At 42.6% G+C, this 15,108-nt stretch overlaps 1 protein-coding gene across 1 annotated transcript in view; it reads right to left on the reverse strand.

The window, feature by feature from the left end:
• RBM19 (RNA binding motif protein 19) overlaps window positions 1-14,902 on the reverse strand; it is a 131,794-nt gene extending 116,892 nt beyond the window's left edge. Inside the window, exons 1-8 of the mRNA XM_060249411.1 lie at window positions 13,938-14,902; window positions 13,417-13,599; window positions 8,366-8,497; window positions 8,160-8,204; window positions 7,200-7,416; window positions 5,262-5,548; window positions 3,369-3,449; window positions 681-759 (exon numbers count right to left, since the gene is read on the reverse strand). Of these exons, the coding sequence (XP_060105394.1) occupies window positions 681-759; window positions 3,369-3,449; window positions 5,262-5,548; window positions 7,200-7,416; window positions 8,160-8,204; window positions 8,366-8,497; window positions 13,417-13,599; window positions 13,938-13,973 (1,060 nt within the window). The 5' untranslated portion in view covers window positions 13,974-14,902. The remainder of the gene's footprint in view (window positions 1-680; window positions 760-3,368; window positions 3,450-5,261; window positions 5,549-7,199; window positions 7,417-8,159; window positions 8,205-8,365; window positions 8,498-13,416; window positions 13,600-13,937) is intronic.
• Between the last annotated feature and the right edge of the window lie 206 nt (window positions 14,903-15,108).

Raw genomic sequence — 15,108 nt, forward strand, 5'->3', positions numbered from 1 at the left:
TTTATAATGTTGTATAATTGTGATATTGCCCATATAAATTAATTATATTTCATATATTAGAAACTTTATAGTGTCTTAGAACAGTTTTTTCTGATTTATTATATTATTTATTAAGGTATTAATTAAAAAGACTAATAAGACTTCAGTTATTTGGTTAATTATTTATTTAGTTTCAGGGCTTTTTTGTAGCAGGAACTCCTTTGCATATTAGGCTACATCCCCCTGATGTAGCTAATCCTCCAAGAGTTTACAGAGCTCTTCTTACAGGGCCTACTGTAAGCTCTTGGAGGATTGGCTACATCAGGGGTGTGTGGCCTAATACGCAAAGGAGTTCCTGCTACAAAAAAAAGCCTTTAGTCTTATGTCATACAAAAGTCTTTGTATACAATTTGTAGTTGTGTCGTAGTCACAGTTTCTTTGTAAACTTCAGGTGGGACCTAGAGAGTAGCTGGAATTACAACTGATCTCACAGAGATCAGTTCTCCTGGAGAAAATGGCTGCTATGGAGGGTGGACCTTATAGAATTATAAGCTACTGATGGTCCTTCCCTCTCCAGACCCATCCCATCTCCAAATCTCCAGGAATTTCCCAACCAAAATCCCTGCTAACTAACCAAGCAAGCAGACATGCAATAACAGAATGCATCTGAATACCTCTCCCAATGCAACAGCTCCATTTACCTGTTTTGTTCCCATGAGCATTTCTTGCAATCCTGATTGCCACTGGCCGAAGAGGCAAAAGAAACTCCCTCACATTTTGCTGTGAACAGCAGAACATCAAAATGGTTAAGCCCTGAGAAGTGTCAAGGAGTCTATCTTCTGGTGCACCCCAAGACAATCTTTCGGTATTACAGATGCAAAGGGCAAAATGTAGGTGTGATTCAGCTAACATTGTCCAATTCCTTGCCCACAAGCTTTCCCCAGTCAATTTTCACCTTCCCATGTGAGCCACCGGCCTTGGAATGCCTTCAATTTTGAAATGTCCTTAGAGCTTTCAGAAGGCAGAAGTTTCTTGTGACTGAGCATTGTGTGTGTGTATGTGTTAAGTGCTGTCAAGTCGTTTCTGACACAAGATATAAAACTTTGGCAAAAAAAGAGAGGGGTGAGGCCACGCTGACTGCCAAGGCTAGCACAGGGGAGTAGTTAAAGTGTCCGATTAAGATAACGGAGACCCGGGTTCAAATCCCCACTCAGTCATGAAACTCACTGAGTGCCCAGGCTCAGTTGCTCTTTCATGGCTTAACCTAACCTGCAGGGCTTTTGTGAGAATAGAATGGATGCAAGGAGAGATCCCTGGACTCCTCAAAGGAAGGGTGAAATAAAAATGCAATAGGCTAAAGTTTCGTCAGACGTACATGAAAGAAGCTAATTTGATTATATCAATAATTTCATTTGGAACGACTATGACAAAAAACAATGCAGCTACAAGGCCCAGCCACCAGGGGTCCCCAGAGCAAACACTAGCTCCCAAGGCGATATAAAAAAACAGCCATGGAGGCCTTGTTTGATGGGAGGCCTGACAGGCTTTTTTTTAGTTACTGCAGCAGAAGGTCCTAAGTGGAACTCCTCTTCCCATGAATGGGTGTGTCTTCTGGAATATTATATATATATTGCATTTGTAATGGCCTTGGCAACTACTAGTCAGAACTGGATTGCTGGTAGTTGGGAGTCCAGACCTTGTTACGTCTAAGTTGTTCCCTGCCATGCTGTTCTGCACATTAAAAAAGGGTCTGAAGACATCCTGCCTGCTGCACCTCTCTGGCCTTAGGGCAGACCATTTACACACCTCCACAGTGGGTACACCTTACAGAGGAGACAAACATCACAGTCACTGCCCTCAAGAAATGCCTCCTTGGCTTCTCTAAGGCAGTTCTCTGAAAAGAAATAGCTTGTTCCTCTCCTGGCTCTAATATTGGTCTTATAAATGAAAAACCAAGCAGTCTTTTTTTGAAAAAATTTTTGTGGAAAATTTAATAAATTTAATAAACTAAACTAAAGATTTGTGGTACTACACTGGAGCATTCAGATTTTTCTAGACCCACAGTTGTTGTGTGAAGGATGAGGGGGATCAAAATGGCTGAGAACCTTTGTTCAGTAGATTAGCTAGAACTCATTTATGACTGGCTGTACAGAAAGAATTTACAACTCCAATTAAAGGTAAACTTATGAGGGGGCAGTGGAGGCTCCCTTCCCTCCTCAGCATCTAATCCTTCCAAGAGCTTAGCAGGGCAAGGTGCAAGCATTAGAAGAAGACTAGCACTTCCACACTTTAAAAAAAAAGGGGGGGGGCGAAGGGGAGAAAAGACTGCAGCATTTTCCCGCCTTTTTTCTGTGGTGAAAAGAGCAGCAGTCACTGCTGAGCTCTGCAATCACCCTGGCACTGCGAGAAGGTGCAAATGAAAGTGAGGGGAATAACAGCCTTGTTTGATTGATACCACCTTGCTTATGGCACATGTAGGAAAAATAAGGCAAGATTCACACATGCAGGAGAATAGAGTGGCAAAGCAGAATGAGTGGCTGACACCTTTGCATGTTTCTTTGTAGAAACGACATTCCATGAAAAGAGAACAAGCTGAAAATTCCACTCCCTTTGTTTGCTATGCTGGCTTTCTATTTGCACAGAAAGTGTCATCTTCCTCTTGCAGGCTAAGGTGGTACAGTCCATAGGATTGCCAACCTCCAACTCCTGGAATTACAACTGATCTTCAAACTACAGGTATCAGTTCCTCTGGAGAAAATGGCTGCTTTGAAAGGTGGACTCTATGGCACTATACCAACTTATGGTCCCTCCCCCCCTCTAGGTTGTGAGCCGCCCTGAGCCTGCCTTGGCGGGGAGGGCGGGATATAAATAAAAATTATTATTATTATTAGGTTTCACCCCCAAATCTCCAGGAGTTTCTCAACCAAAAGCTGGTAATCCTAATTCTGCCTTCTCAGGTCTCTGCTACATTAGCACCACCTCACTCCCCTGCATGTGTGAACCAGATTCCCCAGGTTACCCCCCATCCACTTCTGAAGAAAACCTATTCATCACCATGATCCTAAAGATGACAGACACTGTGAGAAGTTTAAGTTTCATCTCATCTGCTTACATGTCATTGTCTTTCAAATGCTAAGATATGAACCTGCCCAAGCATTCTGACAGACATCTGGGCTCCTGCTCCAGTGAACCTGTCTTCAAAGGTGATGACCAAGGATAGAATTCTTTTTGTAGTGCCGTCCCACCCAAGTGATGTCCACTCAATAGCTATGCTTTCATCATTTAGGTATCAAATGGCTTAGTTTTCCAGAATTTCCCAATGGGTATGAATCCAACCCATATGTGTGGATCATCTAAGTCCTGAATCAGTGACTGCAAAAGTCACTTACCTCTGTGACGTTGAAAGGGGCACCACGTAGCTTCACTGTGTATGGTGTGGTAGGTTCATTTGTACTGACTGGGGTTTTGTCCTGTGGAAATATGCATAGTTGGTCACCAAAAAGCCTGAGAAATACTTTCCACAGCAAGTGGTAGCCACTGAATCTTTTTTATTGATATTAGGCCAAGCATCTAGATTAGCCCACAGGTCCACCTAATACAGCACCCTCCTTCTGAATGGCCAATCAAATGCTTCCAGGAAGCCCACAAGCAAGCCATGAAGCCAACAGTAACCATTTTTGACAACCTGCTGCCTCCAAACATGGGAGATTCCATGGAGCTATGGTGATTACAGCTGAACCAGATGGATCAGTGGTCAGACTCAGTAGAAGGAAGTTAGATGGTTTATTGCAGCAGAACTCAAACATAGTTCCATGCTCAGTTCACAATAGTTATAAAGCATCTCAGGAGAAAGGCTAATAAAAAAGACAGCTGCCTGAAAGCTGCAGCTAGTGGATAGTATTGGGACCAACAGTCTAAGTGGGCATAAAGCCACATGTAAGAGAAAGGAGAAAATGAGGCCATCAAGTAAAGACTCAAGGAGTCATCACAACAGTCTGGTCTCTGTGAGTGCCTTCTATTACATATTATGTAAGGCCAGCAGATGAAATCTTCCTTAGCGCTCTTTTGCCAACTGACCATGGACTGAATGGGGCACAGTGCAGTACCTTTTCAGTAGTGGTCCCTGATGTGGGAGACCTGTTTCCTATGGAGATCTGCTAGGTTCTCTACTGCCCCCTGCTCTCAGAACCCTCCCACATTCTTCTCCTTACAATTCCAGTTCAAAAACATTCCCAACTCCCATTAAGTTCAGACTTTTTAATTTTAGAGAGAGGTTTTCACTGCTAAGATAGGACCTCATCCTTTTACCAACTGCATTTATTTAATGAGATTCTAACAAAGGTACTTGTTGCAATCATGTTGCCTTTTAATGCTATTTGGGTTTTGTCCACTATTTATGTATACTTGTACAGAAAAGCAATGAAAAGCCAAATTAGACAGGATCATGGTAGATCCAACTGCAGAATCTTGTTGGGGGAAGTGATGTAAATCACATTGCAAATTAGGAGTCACATGCATTTTAACCTTGAAAGAGCATTTTCAGCCATTTTCCCTTGGTTGCACTCCAAGACCAGAATCAAACTATTGAATGTATAATTTTATTGAATGTACTATTTTATAGGATGTATTGTTTTACTACTGTGGAGTTTTATGTCGTGAGCCACCCTGAGCCTGCTTCGGCGGGGAGGGCGAGATATAAATCAAATCAAATCAATAAATAAATCAAACAAACCCTCCAGTACTTTTGGGTGGAAAATCAAGAAGAAAGGGAAAGACGGTATGGTATTAAGAGTGTCAGATTCAAGTTCAAATCCTCACTCACTGTGAAATTTATTGGCTGATTATGGGCAAGTCAGTATCTCAGCCTGTCCTTCCTCACAGGGCCATTACAGGATAAAATGGGGGAGACAAGGAGAAAAATGCAACAGATCAATTTCATAACACCGCTAAATATTTATATCATGCCTTGAATGTTCAAAATGTTTGTGGTAATCCTAACACCACTTTGTGAAGTAGTGTCCCTTACAACAAAATGGAGGGCTGGTGGTGGAACTTAAGACCAAGAGAATGGCATGCCTAAAGTCATCCAGTGAGTTGTGTGATAGAAGTGAGATTCAAATGGGAGACATTATAGGTGCATAGAGGGAATCAGAATGACCTGGGCTGGGTTTTTGTGCAGTTGTGTTTAGGTGCATTTTCAGAATGGAAAAGTTCCGCAAGCCAAATCCAGTTTTTGATCTTATACTCTGCAGGACTCCGTCCAGGTTTAGGTTGTGGCATACCTGGCCTGTGGCTTTTAATTTCTTCTCTACTTCCTGGCCTTTGATCTTTTCATCTGGAATACCCTTTGCTACAAGACCAGAACCAGCAGCTTTCTTGTGACTAAGCAGCTCCTCTTCCTTCTGCTTCCTTCCCTCTCCAGACTCCTCACTGTCCATATCCTCGGCCTCGCTCTCCTCTTCAGATGAAGGCATGATGTCACGGCCATCCTTCACCACTTTTGACTGCAGGTAATCCATGTCTGAGAGCTCTTTGCAAGCTGCTGGCTTTCCTTTGGAGTTCTTCTTCTCTGCATATTGAGAAAAGAACAGATAATCTCTAGCTATGTGGAAACCTTCTTTGGGGGCTAGAAGATAAGAAAAAAAAGCTTACACGAAACCAAACAAAGTTTCAGCTCTAACAAGGAAGGGGAAAGAACATACCCATGGCCACACAACAGGACAGTGACAAAGCTAAAAAATGGGGGAGGGAAGGGAATCCCAGGTCTCACTGCCTCCACAATAACATTAGTAAAAGCAACGGGGAAGCTGCATACAGACGTAAAAAGCATAAATTGCTCAGGGTCCCACATAACAGGGGTGGAATGTAATGAGGGCCAGATTCATGGAGGAGAGGTTCATTATTAGCTACTAGCCACAGTGACCAGTTTCACATCCAGAGGTAGCAAGCCTCTGGAAATCAGTGTTGTGGGGAAAACATCAGGAACAGACCAGTTTGTTGGCCCTGCATGACAACTAGACGATTGCTGTGGGAAACAGATGGATCACTGATCTGATCCAGAAGAGTACATGTTATGTTTTTATGAGCTATAAGAAGGGGTATGTTCTAAGCACTTAAAATATATTCAGATCCAGAGTGCAGCCTTCATTATATAGACCATGCAAATTTGCATGCATTTTCTTATTGACATTTTATTTTGCCATCAGTTCTGGGGAATGACGAAAAATGCCACAGAGCACCGAAGTCCTTCCCACCTGCCCCCATCAATGAAAATCTGCAATCATATGCATATTTACCTGGGAGGAAGGCCCAAACACTCAACAAAACTTCTTCCTGGGGACATATGCATGGGATTGGCATGTTATTACTATGATTTCACCAAGTCCTCCCATATACTTTCGAATCCATGTTGGAAGCCACAAAAAAAGCAAAAACTTGCTTTTCCAACAACAGGGAAGGGGCAGAATGAGTTTTGTAGAATGCTGAAACAGCACTAGATATTAAATTCCATGTTAGCATGGATGTGATCACAGAGTAGTTATTGTTTAATGGTTGTGCAGTTGCTTTGCATGCAAAAGGTTCAGTCCGTGGGACTTCCTGATAAAGCTCTCAAGTAGTAGGGGCTGGGAAAAAAATGAGCCAGTGAGATGTAGTGGTCAGAGTGTCAGATTAGGATCTAGGAGACCTGAATTCACATCCCTGTCCTGCCATGAAAGTTTGCTGATTGACCTTGGGCCAATCACACACTTTTGGCCTAACTTACCTCACAGGACTACTGTGAGGATAAAATGGAAGACAGAAGAATGGTGCAAGATTCTTTGGGATCCCGTAAGTGAGAAAGGAAGGGTTTGAATGAAGTCAGTAAATTAATGCCTGAACCTGAGATGCTGAGAGCCTCTGTTAGCATAAACAATACTGAATTTAATGGACCAAAGTTTCACACAATATAAGACATCTACATGTCTAGTTTCTAACATTTCAGTAAACAGATGTAGTATCTTTGACACAGCCTTTTCCAATTCACCTTAGCTTCACATTTTCTGCACCATCACCAAGCTGTTTCTGTCTTACCTAACGTTGACTGTAAGGTCCCTGGGGCAGAGACCACAGGCAGAAACATTCATTCCCTCCACATCCTTTCCTGGTCAGTCCAGTGAGATATTGATTTTTCTGTCTCCTCCATCAAAAGTACTTACCACATCAGAAAATATGCCACTTACTTCGGTTAGCTTCAGCATCTTGTCCCTCCAGTCCAAACTCAGCTTCCTCTTCACTGAGGCTTTCAGACTCATCAGAATCAAAGTTCAAATAATCATCCGTCGGCTTTACTTTGTTTTTCTTGGGCTCTTTCTTTTTTGTGTCATTGGACCAAGTGGCGACTTGGGATCGTTTTTGATGCACTGCAAGGAAATCTTGAAATTCCTCTTCTCCTTCCAGCTGTCGGGGGGGGGGGAAGAGGGAGATAGAGAGAGAGACTATCAAGACATGTTGCAAACTTATCTGAGTGGCTGTTCACTAGAAGAGCATATGTTCTGTGCACAGCAAAGTCCAAGTTTAAACCTTGGCATTTCCAGTTCACAAAGATCTCAGGTGGAAGGCTAAGAAAGATCCTGAAGCATACCCTCCACCTGGAATCTTTTGTCAACTTTTAGAGTCTGGTTGCCATTATTTAGTGGCTCTGCACATGGCCAGAAGCTCTCATGACTTCCAATACGGAGCTAGCATTCAAAAATGGTTTTGAGACCAAGTGTAGGCAGATTAAGATCTGGGCATGTTGCTTATCCATGAACAAATCACATTCCATGGATTGGTTTTCAAGGCACAAACTATGATTTCTCTTTTGGCTAGCTGGAAAACATGTCCCAAGGAGGCCTTTTTTGCCCTTTTCCAAGTTTGGGAGCATCTGCAAGCTGGAGGCGCCAGCTACTCCATCTTGGATATTTAAGGCTCTGTGACTGCAGTGCTGTATGTTCTCCCTTGGAACAATTCAGAAAACTCACACAAGAGAGAAGGGAACCATAGGAAGGCCACATATTTTCAAAATAATCCTAAACCCCCAGTTTCACCATTACAAAGGGTATTAATCAATACACCTTTTCAGCATTGCTCTCTTCCAAATCAGACACCCTTCTCCCCTTTTTGGCAATTTCCACCCTTCTTGAAAAAAGGCCTAGACTTGCCTCTTCTAACTGCCCTGCTGTTGTTGTCTTCTTCTTTTTCTTACCCTGGGGGGAAAAAAGAAGAAATTGTTGCGAGATGACAGACAAGACTAATGCTTATTAACTCTGCATCTGAGAATCCAAGAAAACAAGAGGCACAGTAATTTAAAAAAACAGAATGTGAGGGGGTACTTGTTATGCAGAAGGAAAAGCAATGCTATTCTTACCTGATTTGCTTCTGTATGACCTGAAGTCTTTGTGAGATTCTTGGGAGTTTCTTTCAAACCTGGAGATTTTGTAGAGTGTTTGCTCCAAGCTCTAGGCTTCAGTGGATCCCCAAAAGATGTACAGAATTCAACCTGCAAAAGAATCAGAGTTGGAACTGTACTACTGTGGATAAGAGTCCCTCTGAGAACTCCCTTGACCTAGATAGCTCAGGCTGTAGCCCAGTCTCATCAGACCACAAAAGCTAAACTGGGTTGGCCCTGATCACTATTTGGATGGGAGATCACCAAGAAAGTCCGGCATCACTACACAGAGGCAGGCAATGGCAAACCATTTCTGACTGTCTCTAGCCTTGAACACCTATAGGCCAGGTTGCCATAAACAAGCTGCAATTTAACAACATTCAGTGTAACTAATTTATTTTAATCTCAAATTCAGAGTTTCCATGCTTCTTTCAGACTTTCAAACTTAAGACTTACGCATATAAAAGAAGGGGGGAAAGTCAGTTCTAAGACATCAAAATGAATGAAGTACATAAAAAATAGATATTAAATAGATTAACATTTCTCTAATCAACCATTTGAAAAATCATTAAACATGCTCACTTTCCTCCAGAATGGTTAATATAGTCACATATTTAAAAACTGACTCCTTTAAGCAGATTGTCACTAAAATTTCCTTCCCACTTTCTCTTGCCTGCCACCAAGCACTTCAAACAGAGCACAAAGAAAATAAAATACTGAGCAAAACTTCGCAATGAGAAAACAAGAGTAAATTTCTATAGCTGCTAATTTAGCTTTTCAATTTGCAAAGTGATTTGGCATATTTACTGAGGTTGGGCTCACTACAGTTTGGTGAAGAAGTACATTGTTAGTCCCAAATTACACAATAATAAACAAAGCAATAAGCTATTCAAGGTCATAATTCAGTGGCAGGATTTGATCCTAAGCCTTACATAAGAACATAAGAACATAAGAGAAGCCATGTTGGATCAGGCCAACGGCCCATCAAGTCCAACACTCTGTGTCACACAGTGGCAAAAAATGTTATATACACACATACACTGTGGCTAATAGCCACTGATGGACCTGTGCTCCATACACTGTGGCTAATAGCCACTGATGGACCTGTGCTCCATATTTTTATCTAAACCCCTCTTGAAGGTGGCTATACTTGTGGCCGCCACCACCTCCTGTGGCAGTGAATTCCACATGTTAATCACCCTTTGGGTGAAGAAGTACTTCCTTTTATCCGTCTTAACCTGTCTGCTCAGCAATTTCATCGAATGCCCACGAGTTCTTGTATTGTGAGAAAGGGAGAAAAGTACTTCTTTCTCTACTTTCTCCATTCCATGCATTATCTTGTAAACCTCTATCATGTCACCCCGCAGTCGACGTTTCTCCAAGCTAAAGAGTCCCAAGCGTTTCAACCTTTCTTCATAGGGAAAGTGCTCCAGCCCTTTAATCATTCTAGTTGCCCTTCTCTGCACCTTCTCTAAAGCTATAATATCCTTTTTGAGGTGCGGCGACCAGAACTGCACACAGTACTCCAAATGAGACCGCACCATCGATTTATACAGGGGCATTATGATACTGGCTGATTTGTTTTCAATTCCCTTCCTAATAATTCCCAGCATGGCATTGGCCTTTTTTATTGCAAACGCACACTGTCTTGACACTTTCAGTGAGTTATCTATCATGACCCCAAGATCTCTCTCTTGATCAGTCTCTGCCAGTTCACACCCCATCAACTTGTATTTGTAGCTGGGATTCTTAGCCCCAATGTGCATTACTTTGCACTTGGCCACATTGAACCGCATCTGCCACGTTGACGCCCACTCACCCAGCCTCAACAGATCCCTTTGGAGTTCCTCACAATCCTCTCTGGTTCTCACCACCCTGAACAATTTAGTGTCATCCGCAAACTTGGCCACTTCACTGCTCACTCCGAACTCTAAATCATTTATGAACAAGTTAAAAAGCATGGGACCCAGTACCGAGCCCTGCGGCACCCCACTGCTTACCGTCCTCCACTGCGAAGACTGCCCATTTATACTCACTCTCTGCTTCCTATCACTCAGCCAGTTTTTGATCCACAAGAGGACCTGTCCTTTTACTCCATGATTCTCAAGCTTTCTAAGGAGCCTTTGATGAGGAACTTTATCAAAAGCTTTCTGGAAGTCAAGGTAAACAACATCTATCGGGTCTCCTTTGTCCACATGTTTGTTCACCCCCTCAAAGAAATGCAACAGGTTAGTGAGGCAAGATCTTCCCTTGCAGAACCCATGCTGAGTCTTCCTCAATAACCCGTGTTCATCAATGTGCCTACTCATTCTGTCCTTGATAATGGTTTCTACCAACTTTCCCGGTATTGAAGTCAGACTGACTGGCCTGTAGTTTCCCGGATCTCCTCTGGAACCTTTTTTAAAGATGGGGGTGACATTTGCTACCTTCCAGTCCTCAGGAATGGAGGCAGATTTCAATGAAAGATTACAGATTTTTGTTAGAAGATCCACAAGTTCAACTTTGAGTTCCTTCAGAACTCTCGGATGTATGCCATCCGGACCCGGTGACTTATTAGTTTTTAATTTGTCTATCAGTTGTAGGACCTCCTCTTTTGTCACCTCAATCTGACTCAGGTCTTTCAACACCCCTTCCAAAATTAGTGGTTCTGGGGCGGGCAAAAAGTTCTCGTCTTCTACAGTGAAGACGGAGGCAAAAAATTCATTTAGCTTTTCAGCCATTTCCCTATCCTCCTTCAGTAATCCTTTTACCCCATGGTCATCCAAGGGCCCCACTGCCTCCCTGGCTGGTTTCCTACTTCTAATATATTTGAAGAAAGTTTTATTGTTGGTCTTTATGTTTTTTGCAATATGCTCCTCATAGTCCCTTTTTGCCTGCCTGATCACAGTCTTGCATTTGATTTGCCACAGCCTGTGTTCCCTTTTACTAATCTCACTTGGACTGGTTTTCCACCGCTTAAAGGAGTCCTTCTTACCTTTTACAGCTTCCATTACTTTGTTTGTTAACCACGCAGGCCTTTTCTTATGCCTGTTTGTGCCTTTCCTAACTTGTGGTTCCAAGTGTAATTGATTCACTACTAGTCTGCAGTGAGCCTCATCAACAATCATCTCAGCCTTTCTCCGTCCAGAAATGGTAATTTATTCATTGCTTTAAAAAAGAAAAGAAAAGGTTGTCCCCTATGCAAGCACCAGTCGTTTTCGACTCTGGAGTGACGTTGCTTTCACAACGTTTTCACGGCTGACTTGTTTGCCATTGCCTTCCCCAATCATCTACACTTTCCCCCCAGCAAGCTGGGTACTCATTTTACCGACCTCAGGAGGATGGAAGGCTGAGTCAACCTGGAGCTGGCTACCTGAACCCAGCTTCTGTTGGAATCAAACTCAGGACGTGAGCAGAGGGCTCCGACTGAAGTACTGCAGCTTTACCAATCTGCGCCACAGGGCTCTTATTCACTGATTTAGTCAGCAGTTATTAAAATACCTTGCATTTCTTTAAAAGCTCTCGAAGATGCTTGCCATCACTACCCTCTGCACTTGTAAATCCCCCAAATTATCTGTGCACTTTGTATGAAGAAGTACTTTTGAAAAGATGGTCTGGAACATGAATCTGCCTTAATGAGTCAGACCACTTGCATACTAAAGTCAGTACTGTCTACTCTGATTAGCTGCAGCTCTTCCAAGATCTCTGGCAGATATCTTTTGCATCACCTACTACTTGGTCCTTTTAAACTGGAGATGCCAGAGACTGGGAATCATCTAGACACAAGGCAAATGATCTGCCACTGAACCATGGCCCCTCTGGGATTAATCAAGTTCACTGGACACCTTAAAGTTCCAGTGCTGCAAGAAAAGTTTTAAAAGGGATTCTCCAGTGAAATTTCTTCATACCATGTGTACTTATACACTCCTATCATGTCCCTTTATAATCTCTGCTGACCCCAACAGATTGATAATGCTACAGACACAAGAACTGTGTATTAGTATAATTATTTGTATTGACATACTCAAAATAGGGATATTGGCTGTATATCTCATTACATATGCTTTACCCATTTTCACTATATTTTATTGTATTCCTTTTTCCTAAGGCAAACTAAAATTATGTTTACATGTTAAAAAGTAAATTAGGTGGACAAGAACATCACTATCCAATGTATTTTTCTTTTAGCTGTATTGACACACAAACAGGGACTTATCCCATTACATATATTGAACCCATCTCCCATTGCCATTGACAGACAATCTCACATTTTGACATGCTACTGTTTTGTTGCTTTTGCATGCTCATGCTACTCAGATCAAAGGTTTGCTCAATTTGTTAATTTTACTATTCTGTCGTTGTACCATTTTACATTCTAAACCACTGCCTACCAGATAATTTTACTTCACTGTCATGTGTTCTTAAACCTGTACCATGTTGCATTCTGGGCCACTGCCTACCAGCTATGTATGGCTCTGCTCAGCTATGTATGCCTTTGCTTACTGTGCTGGATTCCTCGTCTGAGAAAGTGTGCTTAAGAGCACACGAAAGCTTATGTTCTAAATAAAAACTGGTTGGTCTTAAAGGTGCACTTGATTCCTGCTTTGTTCAACTGCTTCAGACCAACACGGCTGCCCACTCGGATCTAGCTACAGACACAGGATACTAAACTATCCAAATATTCAGAAATCTGGATCGTGTCTTCTCTGATGGGCTCATACTAGGATTGCCAATCTCCTGGTGGCACCTGGAATTACAACTGATCTCCAGAATACACAGATCAGTCCCCCTGGAGAAAATGGCTACTATGAAGGGTGGACTCTATGGCACCACATCGCCCCTAACCACCCTTCCCTGGCCAGACTCTATTCTCCCCTGGTTCCACCCTCAAATATCTAAGCATTTCTTAACCCAGAGTTTGCAATCCCTACTCATACTCACAGCATCCCCCCCAACTTACCTGACTCAGAATAATCAAACCTTAGCCTGTCAGAGAAGCCTGAAACATTCCTGTTTCTCAAAGGTATATAAAAGTATTATAATACACTCACTGTGACTCTGGCAGTGTCTATGAAGCTTTTATGGAAATGGGTCAGTGCTGCTTTTGCCTCATCTTCAGATCTGAACCCAATAAAACCAAATTTGCGGAACTTGCCATCCTTTGTAAATTTCAAGCTGACATCTGTCAGTGTTCCAAAAGCACCAAAGAGATTCCGGAAGCGTTCTTCCTTCATCTGGGAGTGGGGAAGGAATGTGGATTCATTCAGTGTTAAAAGCAAAACAAGATTTTTTTGCAAGATAATGCATCTTCGAACATGAATAGCCCCGAGAGCTTAGGGAAGGGAACCCCTCCTTCCAGTTTCCCCTGAGTTTTAGCCAAAAATCGGAAAGACAGAAACTACGTACCCTATCGCCACACCTGAAACCTACCTCTCCAACAGAGAGATCCGTCGCTAAGGAACAGTTTATATTGAACATAAGTATTCCCGATTAATTATGATTCTTGAGAATCGCCTCCTGACCCGTTATCGAACTAGTGGCAATCCCAGCGATCCCCTTCAAACCCTCTTACCCCATTGGGCAGGTTTTTCACAATGAGCCGCGACATACTGCTCCTCTCCTCTCGAATAAGGCACTTCAAACAAAAATCCACCAGCAATCATGCTGCTCACAGGGCGCCGCCATGTCGTGGTCTCCGAGTTATCACGTGATCCAGAGAGTTCCTGTTACAAAGCGCTCGCGCACTTAGGAAGTGCGTCAGTCCTACCGTGGAGCGCTGCATCTCTCAAAAATACCCAAAAACTCCACGTTTCCGGTCCTCAAACGAATCTACATAGCAACTGATGCAAGGAAGGAGCCTGCGGGTTTGTTGTCTTCCCACTTTGCCCTAACAGAACTGGAACAAAACTTTGCATTTCCATTGGCCTGCCGCCTAAATTTCCATTTTAATCGAATAATAGACATAACTCATGATCATATATTAATAGATACCCAGATAGATACCTTTACCTTATTAGAGCTAACATAACCGACTCTTATTTATGACACTTCACATAGACATCAATCTGCTGTTCTGACTTATATTGCCCCCTTGTTGATGCAGACTAGTTAACAAACTAACAATCACCAGACCTCAAATTGCGCTTCTTTTAATCTGCTAAAAAGCATTTCCATGATTTTGCGTACTAATTCACTGCCCACTCTCTCTATATTCAGGACTGTTTGCCATTCCATCCTATTGTCTGATGAAGTGTGCTTCTAGCACACGAAAGCTTACTTTCTGAATAAAATTTTGTTGGTCTTAAAGGTGCACTTTTGCTACTTGGTTCCGCTCGTCACATTGTTCTCCATGAGCGACGAGTGACTTCTCTCTAAGCCTTGGCTTTTTAAAGATGAACAGTATAAGCTGAAGAATGCCTGCACACGAAAGTTTATACCCAGAATTAAACTGTTGATCTTAGAGGTGCCGCTGGATTCCAACTTTGTTCTATTGCTTCGCACCAACACGGCTACCCCACCTGAGTTTAGGTTCACGAGGAAACCGGAAGTTATGAGCTTCACAGTTCGTTGTCCTCGTTATCTCTATGGAGAGCTGCTCGACAAAACACCGACCCGTGTAGAATAAGACTACAAGTGGGCAGCAGATGGCGCAAAAGAGCAGGTGAACGGTATAGTTTGCTAAGGGCATTTAAAAAAAAAGGGTAAAGGGCATTAAAGGTAAAGGTAGTCCCCTGTGTAAGCAC

This window comes from Heteronotia binoei, chromosome 11, assembly GCF_032191835.1.
Source record: "Heteronotia binoei isolate CCM8104 ecotype False Entrance Well chromosome 11, APGP_CSIRO_Hbin_v1, whole genome shotgun sequence".
Classification (NCBI taxonomy): Eukaryota; Metazoa; Chordata; class Lepidosauria; order Squamata; family Gekkonidae; genus Heteronotia; species Heteronotia binoei.